At 32.1% G+C, this 27,907-nt stretch overlaps 1 protein-coding gene across 1 annotated transcript; it reads left to right on the top strand.

Annotated features, from left to right (window-relative positions):
• Positions 1-4,880: 4,880 nt before the first annotated feature.
• On the top strand, positions 4,881-6,255 carry LOC114170715 (probable O-methyltransferase 3). Its single transcript, XM_028056258.1, has 2 exons — positions 4,881-5,716; positions 5,786-6,255. Exons 1-2 carry the CDS (start codon positions 4,946-4,948, stop codon positions 6,071-6,073), a joined length of 1,059 nt encoding a protein of 352 aa, XP_027912059.1. The 5' UTR covers positions 4,881-4,945; the 3' UTR covers positions 6,074-6,255.
• Positions 6,256-27,907: the final 21,652 nt, after the last annotated feature.

Genomic DNA, 27,907 nt, shown 5'->3' with positions numbered 1-27,907 from the left:
TTGGTCTACGATTGGGTTTTTATATTTGATGTTCTTACTGTGTAATTTTTTATGTTGATTTGTTTCTACATTTCGTGCAGTGTAAACAAAAAATAAATTATGCAACCAGCACAGACACATAAGTGGGGATTCATGTGAACATAAGTGGGGAGTTGCGTTAGGTTTTTCGAACAATAACGTGTCAGCTTTATGCAAATTTGTTTCCGCCATTCATCCAAATCCAAGTATCTTCGAGAATATGACTTATTAATTAGGACTTAGAAGTTACTCATGTACATTTATTGTATTGTGGACCATAGTAATGTACTTGAAATTTGAAATGAATTGTATTTGTTGGACTAATTGTAAATGACATATGTATTGTAAATGGATTTGGTATTACATATGTGTTGAACAATATGGTTTGTAGATGATAGATATTCTGTATAAATTTTGGAACTCTAACAGATTACATCACTGGTGATACCTAAGTTGTGAATAATGTGTACAAAAACCCTAACCCAGGTCCACACTTATTTCCACATGGCTCCCCACTCTTTATGCAGATCTGTTTCTGCCATTCGTGCAAATCCAAGTATCTTGGAGCTGTCAATAAAAGACCAATTGTGGAACAACGATGATATATTGAAGGAGCACTGTTTTGGTGGTTGGCGATGTTAAATGATTCGGTGAAGATTAATAGGAACATCTTAGTGTTCTTATTAATTTTTCTTCTTTTTCTTCAAGTTTTGTAAGGCATCTTTTAAGGCGATGAGTTCCTTGTAGTTATAAACGATGAGAGACAATGAGAGAGAAATAAGAACGTGTGAAATGGTTTTAAAATGTGTAATTCATGTTATGTTATAATAATATACTTCATCTCAGTTTGCATGCTTTCATTCTCTTTCTTAAGTCTCTCAATTTTGCCATTTGTATATAAAGTCTTTGTTCCAATCCAGTACAGCCTTGGAACCTAAAAAATTCAGTAACCCACCCAACCTTGGAAATGCAATTAAGGTGGATTTGGAAGTACCTTGAGGAACTTTCTTAAGTTTAAGTGTGGGGGATAACATACCAGACTTATGTGAGGAGTAGAATAAGCTGAAATGTGTGAAAAATTGGATGGAAATAAAAGTAGCCAAGAGAAAATCAAAGCAAGAATCCTGTCCAAAAATGATTAAATGCTAACATCATTTTAGGCATTTAATCATCCTTCTTTGCACTTTGTTCTCAGAAATATTGTGCCTAGCTGAGATTTGTTGGTTTATTTCATCTGCTAGGTGCCAATTTGATTGTGATTAGTTGGAGAAAAATTATTCTTGAATTGGACTTCAATTGGGCAGTCTAGGTGATTCAATTTTAGTGATTCTAGTACGAGCTTTGAACTTATTGTTTTTGAAGAAATATTGATGTCTTTGGTTTGTGTCTTAAAGCTAATGTGAGCTATTAAATTGAACAACCTCTTAAAGGTAATACCATTCTTTAGAACCAAATTCAATGGCCAAAAAAGAACTATCTTACATACATTACTGCCATAGTTAAGTTTGACGAGTGATGTAAACTAGTTGCACTAGATTCACTAACTAAGCTAATTCTAACTAAGGAAAAACATAAATGTTTAATTGTACCAGACCCTAAACTGTAATTCTAATTCGGAAAGTGAACTTAATTAAGACTATTATAACCATTCAGTACGTGCTAAGCGTAGGGGTCGTATATGCTAACTAATAATTATGTATAGTTCAAAACTAACTTATAAAGTCTAAACTAAACTTAACTCTAAAACCAAACTTAGCTATGAAACTAATATCAAAACTAAGCTAGAATTTGGAAAAGGTACACTACAAGAAGAAGTACCTACAATGATATTAATATTAATCACTAAAAATTATAAATATGTCACTAAGATCATTTTGTGACAATAATTAAGATGTCATTAGTACCTTTGTCACTATTGTACTTGTGACAATATTTTTATATATCACTAAAATTAAATTATATTGTGACAAAAATGATTGTCACTAATAATTTTCTATAATAGTGACAAAAATACATTATTACTAAAATTAAATTATATTGTGGTAAAAATAATTGTCACTAGTAATTTGATGTAATAGTGACAAAAATACACTATCACACATATTCGATAAATTAGTAGTCGCTAAGATATATTTTATATATAATAACAATATTAATACTCTAATTACTATTATATCTTTGACAATATTTTAAAATGTCGTTATTATTTCATATATTTTTGGACAATTATGAATTATTTTTTAATAATTATCATTAGAAATTATGTTAATACTTAATTGTCAAATTTCTTCCATATCATAATAAATAGAAAAATAATTGAAAGGTGTAAATTAATAACAAAGAAAATAAATGTACATCAAATATAAAGTATCAATTACATTTAAATAAAAAAAATACTATAAATATATACTAATGAATCCAAATATAATACATATGATCATTTATAACTTTATTTCTAAATTAAGTGTTCTCTTTTGTGTATCTTCATCTTGACCTCGAACAAATTGTTTCGCCATATTCCCTTTTTGTCATTATGTATTGTGTATGCCCTTTGAATGATTCAACTGTATTCCGACACAGTTCTTTTTTAATTTCTTCTCCATGTACCTCATTCCCATTCATCAAATCATCCTGTAAAATATTGAAATAGAATCATTAACATCATGATTATATTTACAAGGCCAAACAATAGTAAAAAATAAAATCAATTTTAATCAACTCCAGACTTACCTACAATAGTAAGTTTATAGGACATAAAGATTGAAGATTGGTGTGCTTGAGTGAAAATAAATATGAAAACAATCAATTAAGATGACAATAAAGCAAAATATTAACATCTAAGGGAAAGAAAATGAAACTTCATGTTAAGACTACATGAAATCACTACTTTATTAGGGGTTAATGAAAACATGTTGATAATACGTTAACAATGCTGAATTTTTCTGAAAAAAAGAAAACTGTTGGTAATAGCTTTAATAGGGGTTAGAACGGTCATAATTGCCAAAAATAACTCATGTTTAAAAATTATCTCTTGTAGTGACAAAAGTTCATAATAAAAAATATGTACCACTAAAACATTATTAATTTGTTTTATAAAGATTTTCTTTGACGAGAATTCTCTCAATAAATTAATTTATTAGAAAACCTATCACAAATATTTATTATTAAAATATTATCACAAAATTAAATATAACGTCACGTAATTCATCAAATTTTGTGATGAATTTAATGTGGTCGGATGAAAAGTTATTTTTAGCATTGAGGGTGATGCTTTGTCTGCTTCATTTTGGGTTACCATGGACCTCTTTGTGGTGCAATCACTAAACTTGTGGTGTACATTTGTTAGTAAAATTTAAAATAACATTATAAAAACAAAGAAAAAAATGAACACGTGATACATTGAAAAAATATATTATTGTAAAATAAGACAGGCAAATATGGCATAGACACTCTTAGATGATATTAAAATAATTGTCAAAAGTATACAAAAAGATATTGTATTTGAAATATTTAATAAGATTTTTAGCAAAACTTAATTATAAACCGATTAGTATAAACAAAATAATCTTCACAACGAAGATGAAAATTTAAGTAAGAAAGTTTTTAATTTAGAAGGTACGAATGGATACTATTTAAATTGTCGTCGTTAAAGTTAATTTTGAATTACTGAAGGATAACTTTTGTGGTAATTACATCGATAATATGAAAATTGGTTTTCAATTTTTCCTACGATTTTGATTTTCTCCCCAAGACTAGTTTCCCTCACACACATTGAGCCCAACAAAATAACCTTGACAACGAATGGAAGGTACGAATGGATACTATTTATTGACAAGAGTTGGTGATACATCTTGCATAATGGATACACCAATCTTTATAACAATTCCACTATAAAAAATTATGTACACACTTTAGGTGAGCTAAAAATAATCACGCCTAGCAACTAATGTCAAAGCAGCAACCAATGGAAATGGAGACACTCACAATTGATCTTACGAATTAGAGTACCTCTAACTTTTTATGACAGAATGAGTAGAGTTTCAAACTATTTTTCGCGCTTTTAAAATATCTCTTTATCTCACAAAGAAAGAAACATATAGGTAAAGAAAACTTTACATATATTAAATTGATTGTTAAATTGATTGAAAGTAATTGTCGATCGATTAATTTTATTTTAATAAGTAAAATCAAGTGATTCATTATTATTTAGTCAATTTGATATGCACATACTATTTAATTTATTAAACACATTTTTAACATATTAAATAACACCTTTTTATTACCTTCACAACGAAGATGAAAATTTAGGACAGAATTCGTTTGAAGTTCTTAATTCAGAAGGTACAAATGGACCCTATTTGTCGACAAGAGTAGGTGATACACGCTTGCATGACAGATACACCAATCTTTATAATATTAATCCTCCATAAAAAATTATATAGACACTATATAGGTAAGCCAAAAAAAATCACAACCAATGCAAAGTAGGAGTGGTTAACTTTTCTTTTAGTGGGATTTTGCAGTGCTGAAAATGAGTGTAACGTGCTTCAAAAGTTGAATAGGATTAGCATTTAATATATATGGAGTTAATGACTGTAGACTGAATTTGTTTGCACTTTAAGTTCTATATGTTTATCCGAAGTAGAAATTATACACACCTTAAAAACATGAAATATATAATATAATTTAATTTACGGATTGATAAGAACGGGTGCATAGCTTGGCCTCGTTATTAATTAGGGAGAAATCTAGTGTTAATTAATGTTAATTGAAATATGGTTTCACGTGATAAACCTGTGTTATTGTTGTATTGGCTTCAGGAAATAGAACACAGTTTGGCTTATAAATATAAACCAAAACTAATTTGAGGTTTCATCAACATATCCATCCACCAACCTACCTTGAGTATAGTTAAGACAGAAAAAGTATGGAGTGCAAGAGTGAAGAGCGTGTCTCAAAGCTACTTTCAGCTCAAACCCATGTTTGGAATCACATTTTCAGCTTCATAAATTCCATGTCCCTAAAATGTGCAATTGATTTGGAAATACCTGACATCATACACAAGCATGGTGAACCCATGCCACTCTCACAACTCACTGCTTCACTATCAATGAATCCTTCCAAAGCCAACAACATCTACCGGTTGATGCGAATCTTGACCCATTCTGGGTTCTTCTCTGAAGTGAAGGTGAATGAGAATGAGGTTGAAATGGGTTATGTGTTGACGGATGCATCCACTCTGCTATTGAAGGACAACCCCTTGAGTGTGACACCTTTCTTGCATGCAATGCTTGATCCAATTTTGACAAAGCCATGGCATGGATTGGCTACATGGTTCAGGAATGATGATCCCTCGCCATTCCAAACAGCACATGGGATGAAAATATGGGACTACGCTGGGCGTGATCAAAAACTGAATCAGCTTTTCAATGATGCGATGGCGAGTGACGCTGAATTGGTTTCCAATGTGGTGATTGAGAGGTGTGGGGGAGTGTTGAAGGGGTTGGAGTCAGTTGTTGATGTTGGGGGAGGCACAGGTACCATGGCAAAGGGTATTGCCAAATCATTCCCTCACATAGACTGCACCGTATTTGATCTCCCACATGTTGTTGCCGACTTACAAGGATCTCACAACTTAAAATTTGTTGGAGGTGACATGTTTGAGTGGGTTCCCCCTGCAGATGCCGTTCTATTGAAGGTAAAATTTGATTATTAAGTAGTTTTAGTTTTGGACATTGGTCCCTGATTGCGTTGATTGATGATGCAGTGGATATTGCATGACTGGAATGACGAGCAGTGTGTGAGAATACTGAAGAAATGCAAGGAGGGAGTAAAGAAGAAGGTGATAGCGATAGACATGGTGATGGAGAGTGAAAAGCTTGATTATGAATCAACTGAAACACAGCTCATGGTTGATATGGTTGTGATGGTGTTGTATCCTGGAAAAGAGAGGACTGAGAAAGAATGGGCTAAGATCATTTTCTCTGCTGGTTTCAGTGACTACAAGATAACTCCAATCGTGGGTTTGAGGTCTCTCATCGAGATTTATCCCTGACAGTTATACCCTCTTTTGGACTCTTCTGTGTGCCATATTATTATTCTATAACTCCACTGCTGCCAAGGAGAAGCACTATGCACCAATAAAGGCCCTTCAATTATCTTGTATTTCATTCACTATGTTGTGATGGAATGGAATCTATATATGAAATGCTTTTTCTAATTTGTTTTTCAACTGTATATGTCTCTCTCCCTTTCCTTTTCCTTTCTATGTATGATTACTCAAGCTCGAAACTTTTCTTTCGTGTTTGTGTTCACATCACTCTTCCAGTACGCAGTCACATCTCCAATAATTGCATTGATAGATATCTCAGTGGATCTTATGCATTTTACCAAATTAGTATATTTTTTCTCCCTTTCATCAACCTATATATATGAAATTAACTTTTTTACTGTATTTTTCTCTCTTAATTGGTTATGCAAAACGTCATTGTACTTTTCAAATTATAAATCAAGGCAGATCGACTATTTGCCTTTATTCTCTTTTGGTGTGTGACGTACAATTCAATACTGTTTCAAATTAGTTTCTCTTTCAAATCCCAAAAAAAAGTAATGATTTTTAAAAATTGATTAAATATATTTTTATTTTTTAAATTTTAGTAAAAATTAGAATTAATTTTTCTTAAAAATATTAAACTAATTTAATCTCTGAACTCTTTAAATATGTTCATTTAGTTCTTTTAACCAAATTTTAATCATTTGACGTTGTAGATACGAAATGAGATTTATCCAACTAAAACTTTACTAAATGAAATATGAACCTGACTTTCCTTTACCCATCATCGATTTTCTTTAGTTTGAGTAAAAAGGATGTCATCCTCAACTCAACTGGATAAACTAAAAAGGAGAAAAGAGATTGTCTTGAAGAGTTGGTGAACCTAACACATCAACAACTTGAGAAAAAAAGGTATATACATGGGAAAGCAAAAGTTTTTCCAAGCAGATAGTGAGGAACCAGTATATATGGAGGACGTAAGCAAGGTTAAAAAATTGTGAAGAAATTTGAATCAATCGAAGACTAAAAGCATGACTACACAAATAAGAAAGACATGTTCTGCAAGAGTCCTACTTCATCGTCATTGATGAAGTGGTCATCAAAAAAGCTACCATAAGCTTTCTTATCCCAATGAATGTCTTTCTCCATGCTAACAACATGAGGGTAGGCAGAGAGGTGTTGCGCGTTTCTGTGGGCTTTAAACCCGTAATGGCAGCAATATCCAAAAGGCTAGGAGCATAAAGTCATGGTAAGTTGTTGTTTCAAGTTTTAGGTTGAATTGTCCAGTAAGTTGCTAAATCCTTATATTCTCTTTTGTTGGACTACAAAGCATGCTTACTTTATCTAGTATTCAAATTTAAAATTGTTTCTAGTGGATTTTCCTAACTTTTACAGGTCATAACTAGTGCATGCACTAGTGATTTTTCTTGTTAAACTATAACTCGTGCATAACTTACGTTTTCCTTTTCATTTCAGAGGTTTGCATATGATAATAATTATAAAGAATTTCAAACTATTTGCAAAATTGGTTAATATTTTAATTTTTTAGGTAGTTTTTGTAAACTGAGTTGTTTCTTAGTTAGATTTTACCAATTTTATCTTGTTAGGTAGTCTCTTTACAGCTTCTTAGGTTAGTTTAGTGCAATTGCAATTTCTTAGCCATTATAGTAGAGTTTTTGAGGTTTAGGTATTGAATTTCAGAAGTCTTGTTAGGAGTTAATTTTTTAGTAAACTTTTTGTCATTTTCATTAGAATTTGTGTAGACAATTTACAGTTTAAAAAATATTTTTTGTAATTTTTAATTATTGAAATATTGTAAAAATATGATATATTTTGTGGTAGTTTTTACCATCAAAATATAATATATTTTGTGGCGGTTTTTAACTGTAAAAAATAATATATTTAGGAGTGGTTTTTAACTAACAAAACGATATATCTTGTGACGATTTTTAATGGTAAAAAATGATATATTTTTTGGCGATTTTTAATTGTCAAAATATGATATATTTTGTGACGGTTTTTAATCGTCAAAATATAATAAAATATCATAAGATAAAAGTAATTTTTTTTTCTTTTCTGACAGCAATACTAGCGGTTAAATTTTATTGTCACAAACAGTTTTTGACATGTAATATACTATTAGAAATTTCATTTGTATCAGTTTTTAATCGATAAAACTTGTAATTTTAACCTCCACAAATGACGATTCTTAATATTCTTTTTAATATTTTATGAACTACATTAATACTATTTTTCAAAATATCTTGAAAGCCTACATCATTGCCATTTAACCTCTTTGAGTGTCCAACATTTGTGTAAATACGAGAACATTCTTTAATGATATAATAATATATTTAATAGAATGGAGTTGGAATTTTTATTTTATTTTTTTATCAGCAAATATAAATATAAATATATATATATATATATATATATATATATATATATATATATATATATATATATATATATATATATATATATATATAAAAGAACACTTGGGGTGTTCTAACCATATACAAAATTATGTATAATGTTTCCCAAATATATTGTTCATGATATAAGATAATAATACCTTACATTTGTAATCCAAAAATTCTTTTTCTATATATTTTAATCTTGACAATGATATTCATAATTTTTCATATCATATTAATTACAAAAGTTATATTCCTACATGCATAATGTGCTTACTTCATTGTCCATTGTCTAGTGCTCTATCCATGCAATAATTATGTCTAATAAAGTTTTATCAATACCACGTAACCGAATATGTCCTTGAAAATTTGAATTTCTCGCAAGAAATTTTTGCATTTCAAACCTCCTTCCTTTGATGTTCTACTCAATCATTATATATTTGATTGATTTTAGTTCTCAAAGGTTTTGACCAGATTTTCCTCTAGGGTTTTGACTAGTTTTTCCTCCGAGGTAACTCTACCCAAAAATCACACATATGCCATATTTAGTCGCTATCCTGCTTCTAAAAACCAAATGGTTGATTGTTTCCTCACTCTCCCCACACATAACAGACAGAACATTTTCTAACCTACAACCCCATATGTTTTAATTATTCCTTAGTTGGTAAACATTGAGTTATGCTAATCTGTAATCCACCCTCTTCCTTACATTGACACAACTTTGTCCATCGAACCCAAGCTATCTTTTTATCCTCCTTTCCCCATCCCCACAAAATTTTTTGTTGTATTATGATTATTTGTTAACTCACACAAGCCGACATCTTAAACAATGACATGTCATATAGAGCTAATGATGTAACTAAAGCCTTAATCAATCACACTCTTCCTACAAAAGATAGTTGTCTTCCTCCCCACTTTGTAAGTCTATTTTTTATTTTATCAATGATTGGTTTCCAAAAATTTTGTCCCCTTAGGTTGCCTCCCACATCCATTCTTAAGTATTTAAACAATATTCTCATTATTTTGCAGTTGAGAATCAATGAATATCTCCTTAGTTCACTTTCTTCTATACCCAGTCCACCAATTTTGCTCTTATGGAACTTCATTTTAAGGTTTCATGCTAGTTCAAAACATTTAAGAATACTTTTAACCACCATTATGTTTTTTATTATCTGCCTTACAAGTAAACAATATATCATCTACAAACTACAACATACTTGTTGTAATATCATTTTTCCCTATTTTAACTCCTTCTAAAAGTTGTCTCTTAACAACTTGTCTAACCATCCTAACTAGGCCTTCAAAGACTATTATAAATAAAGAGGGTTCCAAAGGATCTCCTTGTCTAAGACATCTTATTGGTTTGAATTATTGAGTTAGGTTGCCATTGACTATGATTAGGCATCCTTTGATTTATGTCGACTGAGTAGTGTCTATTATGTTAGGGAGTATACTTTTCAGCTTATTAAACAAGGATTTGGATATCATTTATATATGCATCCTACTAGAGAAATTGGTCTATATTCATCTAGGTCTATAGGGTTGTCAATTTTGGGTATAAGATATAAATGTTTCATTGAAACCCTGGGCATTATCTCTCTTTTCAAAATCCTTCACAGCTTGTATCTATTCCTTTTTTAATATCTCTCAATGTTGTTTTATGAATCCAAAATTAAAGTCGTCTAGCCTGGACTTTTGGTGCTCTCACATTGCCAAACAACAACTTTTATTTCCTTCTCTCTGATATTGGATGTCAACATTCTATTATTTTCAATTGTTATGGTTGGGAAATAAATATTATCTAGCCTAATGCCATTAGTTGTTTCATTTGTCAATCTTTTCTTAAAGAACTACTTATTTTCTCCTTTAACAACATTTGGGTGCTCACACCAAATCCATAAAATGTTCACTCCTTTAATTTCATCTTTTGCTCTTTTCCGCTGCAAGATTGAGAGAAAGTATCTTGAATTTAAGGTTGTGTTTAAGTGCTTTTAATTTTTCTTTTAAGACCCACATTCCTTTTGCCCATTAATTGTATGAATTTTCTAAGATCTTTCTAGTTCCATTTTAAATCCATTGTGCTCTTGCTATATATCAAATGTGCTAAATGGTTTGGGGCCCTAATCTATATTTTTTGTCTTTACTATCAATGCACAATGGTAAAAAACAACTGTCTAAAATTTATTGCTTATAGCCTTCCCACTTATCCACCCATTCTTTAGTTACTAGAACTTTATCCAACCTACATTTTTCAGATCCATTTACTTTATACCAAGTATATTTTCGCCCAACCATTGGTATGTCATCCATCTCTAGGTTTTCTATGAATTTATTAAATCCATTTATCTCTCTTATCTTATTCCCCCTGTTTTTATGCCTCTTCTCTCCTTAGTATTCCTACCAACATTGAAGTCTCCTACAACACACAATAGTTTACATAGACTATTTTTCTTATGTTCACTGTTTCCTTCCACATCTCGCTTTTTTTTTTTTGCTTAGTTGGCATGGTGAGTACACATTCATAATCATAATTGGCACATCTTCCCTTTTACTTTTTCCATACATGACCAAGAAACCACTACTACTAATATATCTTTCACATATAAAACTATTCTTCACATCTTAGACCACACTAAACTAGACCAAATGTATAAAAGTGTTGCATAAATATATAAGTGTGTCTTAAAACTACAAAAGGCAACATTTTATAAATCGTTGATTATTTAGGCAACATTTTTTTACAAGTTGGCCATAGAAAATATGGACAAAACAATGAAATTATGGCATCTTCCTTGTGTTGTTTCCTTATCAGTTATACTATACACTATGAATATTTTTCATACTTATAGATTAAGCAATGCTGGAATGACAACAACTAGAAAAACATTGCGTAAAATAGGAATAAGCCACAATTTTTTTTCTATTGTTGCTTATATAGTGATTTTTATTTGCCTTAAACCTAGAAAGTATACAAAAAAATGTTGTCTATTTGTTTTAAGAAATATGGAAGAAAATGTTGATAGTTATAGGCAACAGTTGTTAATGTCGGATAGTTTAGACCATATTCTTAAAATTATGATAATTTAACAATATTTTTAAATTACAATTATATGACCTAATTAAATTATTGTAAGATGGATCAATTGTCTTGTGGTGGAGGGTAGTTGGGCCAAGTCACAATCAAATCATGACACTTTGGTTGCTACAATCTTAAGAAGAAAGAGTTGCACTTTAACTATTAACTATACGTTTTGGCTTAATGGTAATCGCTTAATCCGATAATTGGTATCAAAGCCAAGGTCATGAGTTTGATTCCCAATAAGACAATTGTTTAGGCAAAGATTAAATAATTATGTTCTAAACATAAATGCAATAATTAAATAATCATTATTTCCTTAAAGCCAAGGTCATGAGTTTCATTCCTTATTGATTCAAATTTTGTTTCTTGTAAGCACGCCATTTTTATACCCACATTATTCCTATTTTTCGGAATCTTATATCGTTTCTTCCTCACTGGAATTAGTTATTCCTATTTCTTTACCTATTTTGCAAATTTGTATTGCCTATGTATTGTCATTCTTTAGCAAAAAAATTCTATTGCAATTTGTCAAAATCCAATTTCGTCTGGATAAATAAATTTGTCCTAAAAAAAATAAAAAAATTATATGTTTTTAATTAGTGATAGAAAAAACAAAAAAAAAGGAGAAAAATGGAAATAAATATAATAATTTTTCTTTAGATTTTCTAGCATTAAAAGAAGAAATAAATAAAATCCCAATTTGTTTTTAATTGTCACTCCCGTTATATGAGCCCAAATGTTTTATACATATTTTCACCCTCACTATTTGCTATTTACACTTCTCACATGACATGTCAGAAAATGATATTTTAAAATACATGTTTTCTAGAGAAGGGTACAATTTTAATAACTAGAAGCAAATATTTCGAGTAATATTATTTTTTAGAGAAGGGTACAATTTTAATGATTAGAAGCAAATATTCAAATTAAAAATGTTTTTCAGAGAAAGGTACAATTTTAATAACTAGAAGCAAATATTCCTTGTAATAATTAGAAAATAATTATATGAAAATTATGTTATGATTTTATTTACATAATATGTTGCATCAAGATCTTATGTGCCAGAAAATATGTGATTTTAATAATTACAGACAATATTTTTTTAATAATTATAATTAATACCCTTGATATTATGCGATAATTTAATTTCTATAATATATTTCATCGGGACCAATTCCTTCCTCATATATTTCATTATAATTAAAGACTAGGATTTCAGTGGTATCCCAATGTATCTATATAAGCACAAAATCTCTCCAATGCAAGGCAAAAAAAAAAAAAAAAACTTAAGACCTCTCTTCTTTTTTTATTACGAGAGCACACACGCAAATGGGATCACCTCATTATCCGCTTGGTCAGATTAACTTTGTTCGTGTTCTTGAAAGGTAAGTTCTTTTTTGCTCCTAATGTTATTCATGTTTTGGTGAGCATAATAAAATTAACGGGTTGTGAATCTTGACTTTATTACTCTGTTATAATATCAAGTGTATAATTGATGGACCCATTAATTGGCTAAATGTGTTTGGGGTTCGAATGTTAGGTGACTTTAGGTTTTGATTCATGATTGATATGGGTCAATTGAAGCTTAATGTTCAATTGCAACAACAACTCTGATTGCGAATGAACGTCTCTATTTGAGTGATTAATCCATGTGAAACTTAATTTATATGTGTGACCTTTTTCTCTCTTCATTGGGATGCAATTATTGTTATCTTGGTAAATAGAAATATCTCTCGTAGGCTTTTAATTCTCTTTTTAAAAAATATAAATTATATTATTTCATTTATACACTACAAAAAATTGTGTAAATAGTGGCGGTTTTAATATGACAGTTATTTAAAATCTTCGGTTTTTACTTAATAATACGACGTTTTTTGAACCGCCATATTTTACATGTAAAATGTGATAGTCTTAATTGTTATTTTTTGAACCGTCATATTTTGCATATAAAATATGACAATTTTAACTGCCATTTTTTTCAAATAATGTTATAAACACGTTTTTTCGATTCGTTATTTTATCTCTCTAATTTTTTATTCTCTACTCTCCCTCTCCCTCTCCCCTTTCATCCCTTCTACCTCTTGGTGGAAATAGCTTATACACTCTCAAAACCCTAGTCCCTTCAAAACCCTAATCCCGTCAAGCACACAAAATACCAGAGCACCTTCACCGTTGGCAAACCCATATTCCAGTTCCTCCAGGTCACCTTCACCTCCATCAATTTCATCGAGTATCGCCCGCTTGACCCCTCCTTATGTGCCACACCACCATTTCTCCCCCTCTATCGTCGCTCCTATCTCACCTAAACTCGTTGTTGACGACGTCGAGGTCAACGAAAACCTCATCAAAGATGACAACAACAGCGAGAAACACAAGACTCGGGAGGAGATCAACGAGGGAGGAGGTGAGTTTGTGTAAGCATAAGTTTCTTTACTGCAGGAGGTGAGTTTCCAAGCACATTTTATTGATCCCATGTTGCGTTTGTGTTTCTTGTAAGGGTGCATATTCGTTTTCAATATTTTCCATAGCTTCTATTATTAAATACCAATTATGTTGATTTTTCTTGACAAATAAAAAAATTTGCTGTGAAGGTAGTGTTACTTTTTAGTATCTAGTTATAATATGTTATGTTTCTTGTATTCAAAATTATTAGTTAGAACCTATGCATATACAGAATTAAGTTAATCATTGTAGTAGAGTGTTTTGGGAACTAATTTCATTACTTGATTATTTTACTGCTTTTAATAATTCTGAGTGACTTTTTTCTTGGAATAATTTGAGTCTTGAACTGTGTTGGAATAATTTCAATTTTACAATTGTCAAATGTTACTTCATGGTGAAAGAAGAAGAATGAAGAAGCCACTTTTTTGAAGGACTTGAAAGATATTGACGAGTTTCATACTTTTATGGATGAGCGTCAAACTTGCTTCAAGAAATCAGTTCAAAAGGTTTTTGTTGTGTTGAACCTAAGCTTTCTTATCTGGGAATTTTTGTTCACCTCCACAATGTGTTCTTTTGGTTTATTTAAGATGTTTGGTATGTCCAAGGCTGTTGCAAAGAAGAACACTAACATTGTGTGTTGATTATAAGGTAGGACGCTTGGTAGTTTCTTTCAAATAAAAGATTCATACCATCACTACCACTTCTAAGTAGTGAATTACTTTATATACAGAGCCTTATATAAGCATATACTGAGGAAACATCTTTGAAAGCATATCCAAAGTGTGAGATAGTGCCATGTGATGACTTTGAGACCTCACTCCCATTCCTTGTTTATTTCAACCTTTGTCTTTGTCTCCATATGATGTCCTATCCAATGGATTCTATAATGATATGTTTATATATATTTTTTCTGCAGGCCGTTGAATCGAGGTTAGTGGATAAAGTTATTATACCTATCCAAAGTTCAGAAGCTGGAAGCATCTCGTTTGTATCAGAAATATTCTTATTATTGAAAATTAACAATTTTCTGGAAATACAGGGGTACAAACATAACACTCTTAACTACACTGAAAAATCCACACTCTTATAATTATTGAATATCATCTCAAGTCTTGGATTTGCTTGATAACTAAAATACTCCTTCATAGACTTTTAATTCTCTTATGTTAAAAAATAAAGTTAAAAATTAAAAATTATATAATTATTAATATCATGTCAAGTCTTGGATTTGCTTCGTTACTAAAATACTCCTTCGTAGACTTTTAATTCTCTTATTTGGAAAAATAAAATAAAATAATATAATTATAAATTATAAATTATATTTCATTTTATATAATTATTGAATATCATGTCAAGTCTCGGATTTGCTTGATAACTTAGATTTTTATCATGTTGAATTTCAAATTCTCTTGATAATTAAAAATATTAAAATTTTCAAAATTTAACTCATCATCTCAAGTAGTATTTTACAAAGAACTACATGATTGTTGATCTTCCAACTAGTAATATGTAGGAGCAAGGTACAATCCTTGTCAGGCCTAACAAATAAAAATAATAATTTTGTTTTTTTATCTTTACTATCTTGTATGTGCATTATTTTCTTTGATGTTTGGGGAACAACAAATATACTTTTATTTTGCATACTTAATTAGAGGGAATTGTCTTAGGACGGACGTTGTGGGGTGCTAATACATTTTCCGTACGTAACTGACTCTCGAAAATTGCCTTCGTTCTTGAAAAGAATCGACGTCGAATGACTCTTTATTCATTAACACCATCGGATTCAAATTTTCTCCATTTGAATGAGCCACCTTTTGCTTGTCTCGTGGACTCTCTATCATTTTCGTGCATGGCTTGTGTTGTTTCCTTATCCCCTCATTTGTAACATCCCAAAGGAATATTACTGATATTAAACAAATAAAATTCGAATCACAATAAATACTGCATTGAACATAAACTATTTCCCAAAAACGCGAGAAAATTTAAAAAAGAACATAACTGGTACCATACATAATCCGAATGTACCATATCGTTATATACAAATGATATTAAAATTCAACATAAAAATATTTACATCAAAATCAAAACAATAGAGTTTCTCTCAAAATCCCAAGTAGCCCATGCTCTCCGTCTCTAAGCATCTCTTGGCTCACTTGTCAAATCATCTGCTCCCGGATAACACAGTATCCGATCATCGCCATACACACACAGATAGGGTGAGCTATGCACAATAAAAATATAAACAGATATATGAAGAAACATGTTTCCCATCCTAAAATAACATAACTAGAAACCTCATACTTTTAAACTCACCCAACCATGACCTCATAGTCCTTCATAAGTCATATGCATGAACTAGGTCTTGGGACTTCCCTGTGCTCCCACGAAATTAACTCATTCGTGGTCCAACCTTATGATCTTATCCCGCTCATAGTCTTGCCCTACAGACACCTCGCCTGTAGTAAAACATCCAAGTCTCATACTTGGATCCTGGCACGCACGTAATCACCATACTATGGACTCCTCGCCCAATAGTAGCTGACGGGAACATCACAGTTCCTTGCCCATCGTGCACCTGACATATGCAATCACCATACTAAGGACTCCTCGCCCATTAGTAGCCGACGGGAACTCAACCAGTTCCATGCCCATCATGTGTCCACCATCAAGCACATCCCAGACCCCTATTTGACTTCAAGGTGTTGCGGACTTAGTTTCACCCATCCCCATGCTTGTTGAACGTTAATTTTCTATTGTGCACATTTTCCTCATTCGTTTTTAGTTCTGGTTCATTGTCTCTAACATACTGATTCCCTTCAATTCCTTCCCAATTTATGTTATCTTGATAACGGTAGTGTGGTTCCTCTGTTTGTTTCTGGTAATTCACGTCGCCACTGTGATTGTACGCTTCATCACCGATCTGTGGCGTTTCCTTTCCCTAGGTGACCTCTTTATCGTCACTATCCTCCTCCTCTGTTTGGTTTTCCTCATCTTCATCAACAAAGTTTGCCGTTGTGGAGTTGCTATTTGTAATGTGTTGTATGCCTTCCATAGTTACATCCTTGGTTTGCTCTAGTATTGATTTCTTCCTTGAGTATGACTCTATATACAACTCTAATGATTTTGATCTCCATATTTCTATTTGCCATGAATTTGTTTGGTATTCAAACTCTCAATCTTGCATATTGTAATAATGTCCAAGCTTTTATTTCTTCATCCACATCATGTAACATTCCAATCGGGAGCACAACCTTCTCAAAACACTTTTTGTTACAAAGTGATAAAGGTAACCCACTACATCTTACCCATACCAACTTATGTGAAGGTAATTTTTCGTTGGACCATAACAATATTGATTGGAACATTGTTCCAAACCAAGGTCTATTTTCTTAAAATACTTCATTCAGCTTCTTTCCTTCAATTCCCGAAAGCAGTACCATATCATCACCCAAATACCTTACTCTTAGACAACCCATTCCCCAAAGAATAATATTTTCTTTCAGTGTATCCAGCTGGTTGTAATTACAGAGCCTACCAATGTAGTTTTTATTTAGCCACTCCAATGTTTCTTCCTCCACATTTAGTTGGACACCATTCCGGTTTGCATTTTAATTGATAATTTTATTTCCATTCATTATGACTTGGGCATATGATTTGTCTGTTGTTTTCCACCCTCCACTCTGAGTTCCTTTAGTTCTTCTATATCGAGGTTTGTTTACATGTATCTTGGCATTTCCTATCTGAATTTTCTCCAGATCCTTTTCTAGTATCTCTACATTCTCCACTAAGGAATCGAACAAAACCAAATCTTATCCTCTATGATTTAATTTTCTTGATATGAAAACTTTTTTGCACCTTTCCCCATCTTCTAAAGATCTTCCACATGTCATATTCTTCAAAATTATTCAAAAAAATGTGAGAAGACGAACGTTGTTTCTAGCCTTCCCTACCATTGTTGTGTATTCTGGATCATTCGTTCACGATGATTTTCTTCTTAGATCTTCCTCCCATTCTACCAAACTATTATTTTTTCTTCCTTCTTCTCGTCAACTTGTCTATTATAAATAAATAAATGAACACACACACACACACACATATATATATATATATATATATAAGACTTGTTTTAAAAGAAGAGCTTTGATTTGTTTTACGTAAAACAATAAAAATATGCTATATATGATAATTTCTGATAGTATTTTGAGGTAGTGAAAGGAATAGTTGATGGGATAGAGAAAATTGTGGAGATAATAGAATGTGAAAGTTATAGTTGGAAGAAGTGTATTTTGTAGTTGAGAGTAGTTGTATTGGATGTTGTGTTAGTTGTTCTTGATGTTACAAATGGTAGGATACATGGGTATTTATAGACCCATAGATTATTCTAGAAACACCTAACTAGAACTAATGCAAATACTTCTAGAGTTTTCTACATAGTACAATGTTCTTGAATTTTCTTCCTATCCTAAGCTTTTCTCCAATACTCTAGAAGTTTCATTACATTTCAATAACTTTATCTTAGATTTTTCTAGATTGTTCTAGAATTTGCATTATACTTTAGTACTCCTCCTTGATGCAAATTCGGTAACTCCAAGCATAGCGCGTAGTAGTTCAAATCTTGGTCTTGGTAAAGCCTTTGTGAAGATATCTGCAATTTGATCTTCTGTCGGGCAGTACTCAAGTCGTATCTTCATATTTTTTTCCGCTTCTCTGATGAAGTGGTATTGAATTGTTATATGTTTTGTTCTACTGTGATGTACTGGGTTCTTCGTCATTGCGATAGCTGGTTTATTATCACAGTTGATTGTAGTAGGTCCACTTTGTTTCTCTTCCATATCTTTGAATATCTTTCGAAGCCATATAGCTTGACTTGTTGCTTCAACAGCAGCCACATATTTCGCTTTAGCTGTTAATTGTGCCACAGTTGCTTGCTTCTTTGATGCCCAAGAGAATATTCTCGATCCAAGCGAGAAAGCATAGCCTGAGGTGCTCTTCATGTCATCTATTGATCCTGCCCAATCACTATCGGTGTAGCCAATGATCCTTGAGTTAGTCATGGTTTTGTATCATATTCCAAACTCCTTTGTGCCTTGTAGATATCTTAAAATTCTTTTCCCTACTCCATAATGAATCTGACTTGGCTTTTGCATGAATCTTGATAGAAGGCTTGTGGCATACATAATGTCTGGTCTTGTGGCTGTGAGATATAAGAGACTTCCAATCAAACTTCTGTAGCGTGATGCATCTGTTTCTTGTGCTCCATCATCTTTTTGTAGTTTCTCATTTACCACCAATGGAGTAGAGACAAGTTTACAATCATACATCTTGAACTTCTTCAATAGGGCTTCAATATATTTCTTTTGAGAGATAAATATGCCGTCTTCTTATTGTTTCACCTTTATACCAAGGAAATAGTTCATCAACCCAAGGTCGGTCATCTTAAATGTCTTCATCATGTCTTCTTTAAATTCTTTCATCATCTCCAAATTTTTTCCTATATAGATAAGATCATCGACATATAAGGAGATAATGAGGTGATACTGACCTTGTGCTTTAATATATAGTGTGGGCTCACTTTTGCTCCTCCTGAATCCTTGATCGATGAAGTATTGATCAATCTTGTTATACCATGCTCGAGGAGCTTGCTTCAAGCCATATTAGGCTTTTTTCAGTCTTAGTATTTTGCCTTCATTGCCTTTATTGATGAAGCCTTGAGGTTGTTCAACATAAATCTCTTCTTCGAGCACTCCATTTAGGAAGGCTGATTTGACATCTAGTTGATAGATGTTCCATCCTTTTTGTGCTGCAAGGGCTATTAGAGCTCTTATTGTATCTAGTCGTGCGACTGGAGAAAATGTCTCATTGTAGTCGATTCCTGGTTGTTGTGAGTATCCTTTTGCGACCAATCTAGCCTTGTGCTTTTGTATAGTTCCATCAGGATTGAGCTTTGTTTTATATACCCATTTCACTCCAATGATGTCTTTTCCTTGAGGACAGTTACGAGCTCCCAAGTTTTATTCTTCTCAATCATTTTAACCTCTTCTTCCATAGCCTTGACCCATACTTCTTGCTTTGATGCTTCCTCATAGCAGTTACGCTCAATCATGGCCATATTGCAGGTTTCGTATATGTCTACCAAAGATCTTACTCGTCTTGGAGTAGACTCTAGTGAAGAATCTTCTAATGGAGGTGGAGAAGGCGTACCTGAAGCTTCTTCCTCTTCTTTGCTTTTAACAACTTTTTCTTCTTCCCAATTACATGAAGCATTTTCATCAATTTCAACCTCTCGACTAATGACGAGCTTTTTTGTTTGTAGGTTGTAAACTCGATAGCCTTTTGATTGTGTGCTATATCCCAAGAATATTCCTCGTATAGTCTTGTCTTCAAGCTTGTGCCTCCTTTGATCAGGAACATGTATGTAGCAGATAGATCCAAATACTCGTAGGTGTTTGGCTGATGGATTTCTTCCACTCCAAGCTTCAATAGGATTCTTGTCTTTGACTGCCTTAGTTGGACATCTCTTTAAAATGTAAACTACAGTGTAGACTACTTCAACCCAAAAAGTGTTAGGCATACCTTTCTCTTTTAGCATTGATCTTGCCATCTCCATGATTGTGCGATTTTTTCTTTTTGACACACCATTTTGTTGTGGAGTATATATGATTGAGTTGTCTCTCTATGCCTTCATCTTCGCAGAATTTGTCAAACTCGCGAGATGTATACTCCTTTCCACGATCACTTCTAAGTACTTTTATCTATTTTCCACTTTGCTTCTCAACAAGGGCCTTGAATTTCTTTAATATTCCAAAGACTTTTGACTTTGCCTTTAAGAAATAGACCCATGTCATTCTAGAGAAGTCATCAATGAAGAGGATGAAATACCTATTGTTGTGATGTGAAGGCGTCCTCATTGGTCCACAAACATCAGTATGGATCAACTCTAGTAAGTCTTTTGCTCTCCATGCTTTGTCGGTCGAGAATGGTAATTGATGTTGTTTACCAAGGAGACATCCTTCGCATGATTCATTATTCTCCTTTAAGCATGGAAGATCTCTCATCATTTTTTTGCTTATATAGAAGCTTTAAGGCATATGTGTTGAAGTGGCCAAATCTCTTATGCCAAAGCCACGAGTCATCAACTTCTGCCTTCATGGCAATATTAGTTCCAGGTTTGAAGCTTATGGGAAAGCTTCTATTTCTCTTCTCCATTTTTACTTGGCCAATTTCTATCTTTCTACTATCATAAATTTTGCATGTATCTTTCTCAAAGTGGAGAGAATATCCATTCTCCATCATTTGGCCAATACTTAAAAGATTCTCTTTAAGATTGGGAACTAGTAAAACATCCTTGATGAATTTCCTACCTTTCTTTGTCTCCACCATGACAGTTCCTTTGCCTTGAGACTCCACTGTGGTACCGTTTCCTAGTCGAACTTTGACATTGACTGATTTATCAATGTCTTTGAAGATGCTTTGATCTTTGGCCATGTGATTGCTGCATCCACTATCCAAGTACCAATTTCCTCCTCCGTTAGGAGAATCTTGATTGGCATAAAATAAGCGTTGCTCCTGATTATTTTCTTCAGCAAAGTTTGCTTGATGCTTATTTTTATTACGATAATACTTTTCTACTTGGCCAAATTTCTTGCAGTACTGACATTGAGGTTTTCCATGATGCCAACAATCGTTTTCCATGTGACTTGTCTTTTTACATATGCCACATGGGGGATATTTTCCTTGACGGGTCATAGGGAAGCTTCTAGAATTTTCTTTATTTCTAGAAATTTCTCCTCTACTTTTAGTTTTGATTGAAAGGCATTTTTGACTGAGTCTTCTTCATGCCTTTTCAATCTTTGTTCATAAGCTTCAAGAGAGCCCATTAGTTGTGTTACTGACAATGTGGCCAAATCTTTTGTTTGTTCAATCGCGGTTGCGATTGCATCATATTTTTTGGGAATAGAAATTAAAATTTTCTCAACGATTTTTTTGTCAAGAATAGTTTCCCCATAGGCACTCATCTGACTAACTATTTCCTTTATTCTAGAATAGTATTTAATGGTCTCAGATTCTTTCATTCTTATTAGTTCAAACTCTCGTCTTAGAGAATGAAGTTTAACATTGCGTAACTCATCACTTCCTTGAAACTCTTCTTGTATTGTGTTCCAAGCTTGCCTTGCACTTGTGGCACCTATTATTCTCGGAAAGATTGTGTCATCAACTGCTTGTTGAAAAGCAAATAAAGCTCTTGAATCCTTCTGTTTGTTTTCCTTCAACTCTTTCTTCTGAGCTGCAGTAAGAGTGGAAGTGTCTTCTGGAATAGTGAATCCCTCTTCTATAATGTCCCACAAGTCTTGGGAGCGAAAGAATGTCTTCATTTTGACACTCCAAAAATCATAATTTTCTCCTGTGAAAATGGGTACTGGAATTGATGATGTTTGATTGGTAGTGGCCATAGGTTGAGAAAATATTTTGGAAGTAGTATAGAATGGAGTTCTAGTTTTTTTGAAGTAGTTGAAAAATTTATCTACGCCCAGTAGATGACCGAACATAGCTCTGGTACCACTGATAGTATTTTGGGGTTGTGAAAGGAATAGTTGATGGGATAGAGAAAATTGTGGAGATAGTAGAATGTGAAAGTTGTAGTTGGAAGAAGTGTATTTTGTAGTTGAGAGTAGTTGTATTGGATGTTGTGTTAGTTGTCCTTGATGTTACAAATGGTAGGATACATGGGTATTTATAAACCCATAGATTATTCTAGAAACTCCTAGCTAGAACTAATGCAAATACTTCTAGAGTTTTCTACATAGTACAATGTTCTTGAATTTTCTTCCTATCCTAAGCTTTTCTCCAATACTTTAGAAGTTTCATTACATTTCAATAACTCTATCTTAGATTTTTCTAGATTGTTCTAGAATTTGCATTATACTTTAATAATTTCAAATGATGAGACATTTTTTTAGTTGATAGTTTAACCACATCTAACCGACTACAAATACATCATGTAGCCCGACATTCAACCCAACACTACTCACCAAGTACTTGTTGGCGACAATTACATTCTCACCCATCTCTCCATCCCTGTCTCTAACATCCATCAATCAGGTTAGGTTTAAGCTAGTACCAGCGACACGTACACCAACATCTTCTTCTACTCTAGCAGCAACTACAATGACCGTGTAGTTCAATGGTGCCAATAGTGCTGCTCTTTCTTCCTTGGCCCAAGTGGAGGTCCACCACGGAAACGAAAATGTGACTCTCATGATGGTTTCAATGTATTTTGGCCTACAACACAAATAAAAGAAATGAGAAAATAAAAAATTTTCAGTACAAATTTGTGACATGAATTGTCAACACTAACCTACCAAGAAGTATCCAACCGAACAACATGAAACTCCACCAAAATATTTTTGTTGGATATGTTATACCTTCTTCTTTTTTGTGTTTGTGTTCACATTACTATACATGTACTTGTTGGTGATAACGATCTTAATGCAATGCATCTTAAATAATTGAGTTCACTACAAGAAATTCTTTATTTTGATAAAGAAATTAGCTACAATTTTTCTTTTTATTAATTCCTCTCTAATTTGCAAGAAAATTGTGAAAGAATGAGAGGATAACTAATTTGTAATAAAACAACTATAAATTTGCTAGAACATAAATTTGTCACTAATTCTTTTTAATTAAAAAAAAGTATATAAATAATTTTTTAAAATATTAATAATATAAATAGATGGTTATTTATTATTTAATATTTATGTGAAATATTAATTTAAATAAAATAATGCGATAAAAAAGTATTAGTATTTGATATTGAAATTATCAAATAGAAACTTACTTTATTAATTATTAAGTTTATAAATGAACAGTAATAATATTTATGAAAACAATTTCCATAAAGTTTTTAGTTTGCTTTTTGTATTCTCACAATTAAAATGCACATGACAGTAGACACTTAACATTATGCGAGAATATTTGATTTAAGTTTTTCCTCGCTAATCGAATTCGTTCATCTCTTTTTTGCATCACCTTCTCATCAAAGTTGTATACTGACCCGATGAAGAAAATGTAGAATTTGCTTTCGTGCTGTTCATTATCCATCTCTACATTAGCGAACACCACCATTTGATCATCTCTCTGTAGTGAGCTAGAGAAGTCATTCGTCCATCTCACTACTATTCACTATTTGATCATCTCTCACCACTGTTCGATCATCTCTCTCACTGTTGTTCAATGTGGTTCTACCTCTCACCACTATTCGAGTAGTTGCATCTACTTCTTACTCTTAATCGGTAATTTACTCTTCTATTTGCTATTCCATCTTCAATATTCCACTTCTCATGACAATACTTTTCGTTTAAGAGCTCATGGAGTGGTTCAATCTATGCACGGTGTCAGTTGATGTCTAAGGTTTCAATTTTCCACTCCAAATTAGAAATTCGTTGGGGCCTTTGATTCGATTAATCAAAACAGGTATTTCATTAGATTTTTAGGGTTTGAAATTTTGTTGAATTAATCTTCCCCTCCCAATCTAAAATTCTGTTGGGGCTTGTATGATTTATTGTTCTCCCATGATTCCTCTTTGTGAAACAGAAAAATAAGAACATTGCATGCTTAGAAACAGGTCATTTGGGTGATTGGAGTCAAGAAGGTGTGAATTCATTGTTTGTTTGTTGTCTGAGTTTCAGCGTTGAGTCTTAGGATCAAATAAAATGGAGAACTCCAATAATGTTCTTGCATTTTTATGTTCTCTCATGTAGATCTTATAGTTCTACTTTTAAAATATCAAAATTAATGCAAACTAATGTATGCAGGGTGTATTGCATTAGGATTTTTTAGGTAGCAATATTGTATGACATAGACTTGTCATTCAATTATGATCTTGATGGATCATTGCCGGAATTACCTCTGAATGGTTCCCTTCAGGAATTAATGATGAGTCACACGAGGTTCTCAAGAGCATTAACCACTTTAGACCATTCAGAATTGGCTTCTTGCTACCTGACAGAGTTCCCTGGTTTCTTGAGAAACCATTCCAGAATAACCACTTTAGACCTCTAAAAATATTCGAGGATCTATACCAGCATGGATCTGGCAACTTAACTCTCTTGTTCAATTAAATCTTTCTCACAATTTTCTCAGCAATTTAGAAGGATCTTGTAGAACACCAATTACAATCTGAGCATCTTGACCTTTATGCTAACCAATTCTAATGGAATGTTCAAATAAAATATTCCTAGTGCATGCCACTTATTTGGACTATTTAAGTAATAATTTTGGTTTCACTTTTCCTTCAGGTGTTGGTACTAACATGTCTTTCATAGTTTTTCTATCTCAGTCCAAAAATAATTTATCTAGGAGTATTCCTCAATTCTTGTACAATAGTTCACAACTGTTGGTTCTAGATGTTTCTCATAATCATTTAAATGGGATGATTACAGAGTTCCTAACACATAGTGGTTCAATTGCAGTATTAAATCTGCAACATAACAAGTTTAATGGCAACATTCCTGATAAATTTTTTGTATACTGTGCTCTGAGGACTCTAGATCTCAATAGTAATAAACTATGGGGCCTAATTCCCAAATCCATTGCCAATTGCACATCATTAGAGGTGTTGGATCTCGGAAACAATCATGTAGATGATGCATTTCCATACTTCTTAAATATAATATCCACACTCTATGTCCTGGTTTTGAGGGGAAAAAAATTTCATTAAACAAAGGTAATGAATGAAGTCACATTCATTGAATTGAATGAATGAAAAGTTGTCAATTACATTACATGAATGCATAATAAATAAAACTTGTCCTAAGTGTACAGTTTTTTATTTGAACTTTCAAGATGTATAGTGGGCTTAGCTAATACTTACCCATCTATCAGCAAAAATGAAGCAAAATAGTAGATGAAACAGTAGGCGAAGATTAATTTTGATAACACAGTCACAAAAGTTCAAATTAGATAAGGCGAAAGGATCTTCAATCCAATCCTGTGTGATAATGTTAGAGATTCATTTGTATGATAGGTGAGGGAAGTGCTACCTAAAGTTGTGTGTGTATTTCAAAAGGTTCATATTTGGTTGTAAATGTGTCTACACAGTAGAAACACATTGTTTCACAGTGCTTAAGCCATTCAAACTTTCAGATGAAGTAGTTTTTAGTTTTAAAATTTAATTACTGAATTTTAGTTTTTTTATTCAAAAAGCTTATTAAGAAGTTCTGGAAATTTGAGAGATTTAATAATATATTAAAACATATTATTATTAACCATAGAATTTGCATCATTTGAGTTCACTCAACCATCAAAATGTCTATTCTATTTGATTAATCAACGATCACCATCTATGAGGTAAGATAATTATCTTAATAACTGATTTCAAAAAAGTGCTAAAGCAATTTTACTAGCCCTTGTGTGCTTACTTGGGCATGCCTTGTTTTTTGCTAGTATAATAATAATAATAATACGACTCCAACTACATAATAATTAATATTAATTTATATATATATTTCGTTAATCAAAAAATTATAACAGAAATATTAGTCTCATTTCTACCAGAAACATTGCAAGTAGAAACTATAAGAGTTAGATTTATAAGAACCTAAGTCTTTTTGTTTTGGATTTAGTTTTTCAAATGATAAAAAACATGTCACCACATGCCCGTGGAAAGAAAAATTTGTTTTCATTAAATTAATAGGGTGATGTGATAGTTTTTCTTAGTTTAGAAGGTATAGTAAACCTTGATTTTATATTCAGTAATGATAAAAAGAAAAACTCCAACCAAAAAACACAATTGATCAAAAAGTTTAATTCATCTTTTTGTTTATTAAAGGTACAATTTTTGTGAGACTTAATATTTTACTTAAGATAGGATAAAATATATTAAACAAAAAGTGAAGTGCAAGGTTTCAACCTGAATATATCTAAAGTGCCATAGTACAAATGAGTAGTTATTTGTATGTAAATAATAAACTCAATGAGTGTTTACTTGTATTTACTTTATTGTAATTAATTTTGTTCTTAATTTTAATTATGTCTTCAATTAGTGTCAATCCATTCTTTTCAAAATGTTTAAACTATCTACAAGGATAATGAGACCTAATAAAGGATGGATGTTGTGAAGAAAACATCAATTTGATAGTGTAACTGGGGAATTTAGAAATGGCGTTGATGGCTTCATTCAAGTAGCTAAAAGAGATCCGAAGTTTGCCGATGTAACAGGGCGTATTCCTTGTCCATGTGGAAAAATGTAGGAATCTTTATTGGGATATATCATTTAATGTGGAAAAGCACTTGTATCAACATGGATTTATGGATGGGTACACAAATTGGACCCTTCATGGTGAAGAAAGGTGGACAGATGGTGCGTCTGTTGTCCAAGACCGTGTTGAAGGAAGTACAAATCCATATCATGATATGGTTATGAATGCTTTTCATGCTAGATCAAATCCAAAAGTACAAGAGGTGGAAGAGGATCCAAATCCATCAGCTAAGAAGTTTTTAAACCTATTAAAGAGTGCTGAGAATTATTGTTTGCTTTGAAGAAACAAGAATGAAGACATGCCTCAAAGAATCCAAAACTTTGTTTGTGTTTTAATTGTGTTGATGCATTACTTTTTGTTGATACCCTCCAATGCTTTTGTGTCCTAAAAGTATTATACATTGGTGGAAACTTTTATGTTGTTTTGTATTGTTGGATGGATATACTTTGATCATTGTAAGATTGATTATCTATCCTTTTTAAATAGGTATTGCACATATTGGAGGTATTCAGACACTTTTTGTGAATTATTTATTTTCTTTGTCTTATTTTTTTATTATGGGCATATGTTTATGGACATGACTCATAATAGAGAGTGAATAACAATTAAGTAATTGCAATTACCAAAATAATATTTGTAGGAG

This window comes from Vigna unguiculata, chromosome 11 (assembly GCF_004118075.2).
Source record: "Vigna unguiculata cultivar IT97K-499-35 chromosome 11, ASM411807v1, whole genome shotgun sequence".
Taxonomy (NCBI): domain Eukaryota; kingdom Viridiplantae; phylum Streptophyta; class Magnoliopsida; order Fabales; family Fabaceae; genus Vigna; species Vigna unguiculata.
This window is presented reverse-complemented; position numbering and strand designations above follow the sequence as displayed.

Excerpts from the sequence above, each read along its gene's own strand:
- LOC114170715 (XM_028056258.1), top strand. The coding sequence starts at position 4,946 with ATGGAGTGCAAGAGTGAAGAGCGTGTCTCAAAGCTACTTTCAGCTCAA. Across the intron at positions 5,717-5,785 it reads CAGATGCCGTTCTATTGAAG|TGGATATTGCATGACTGGAA; the intron begins GTAAAATTTGAT and ends TTGATGATGCAG.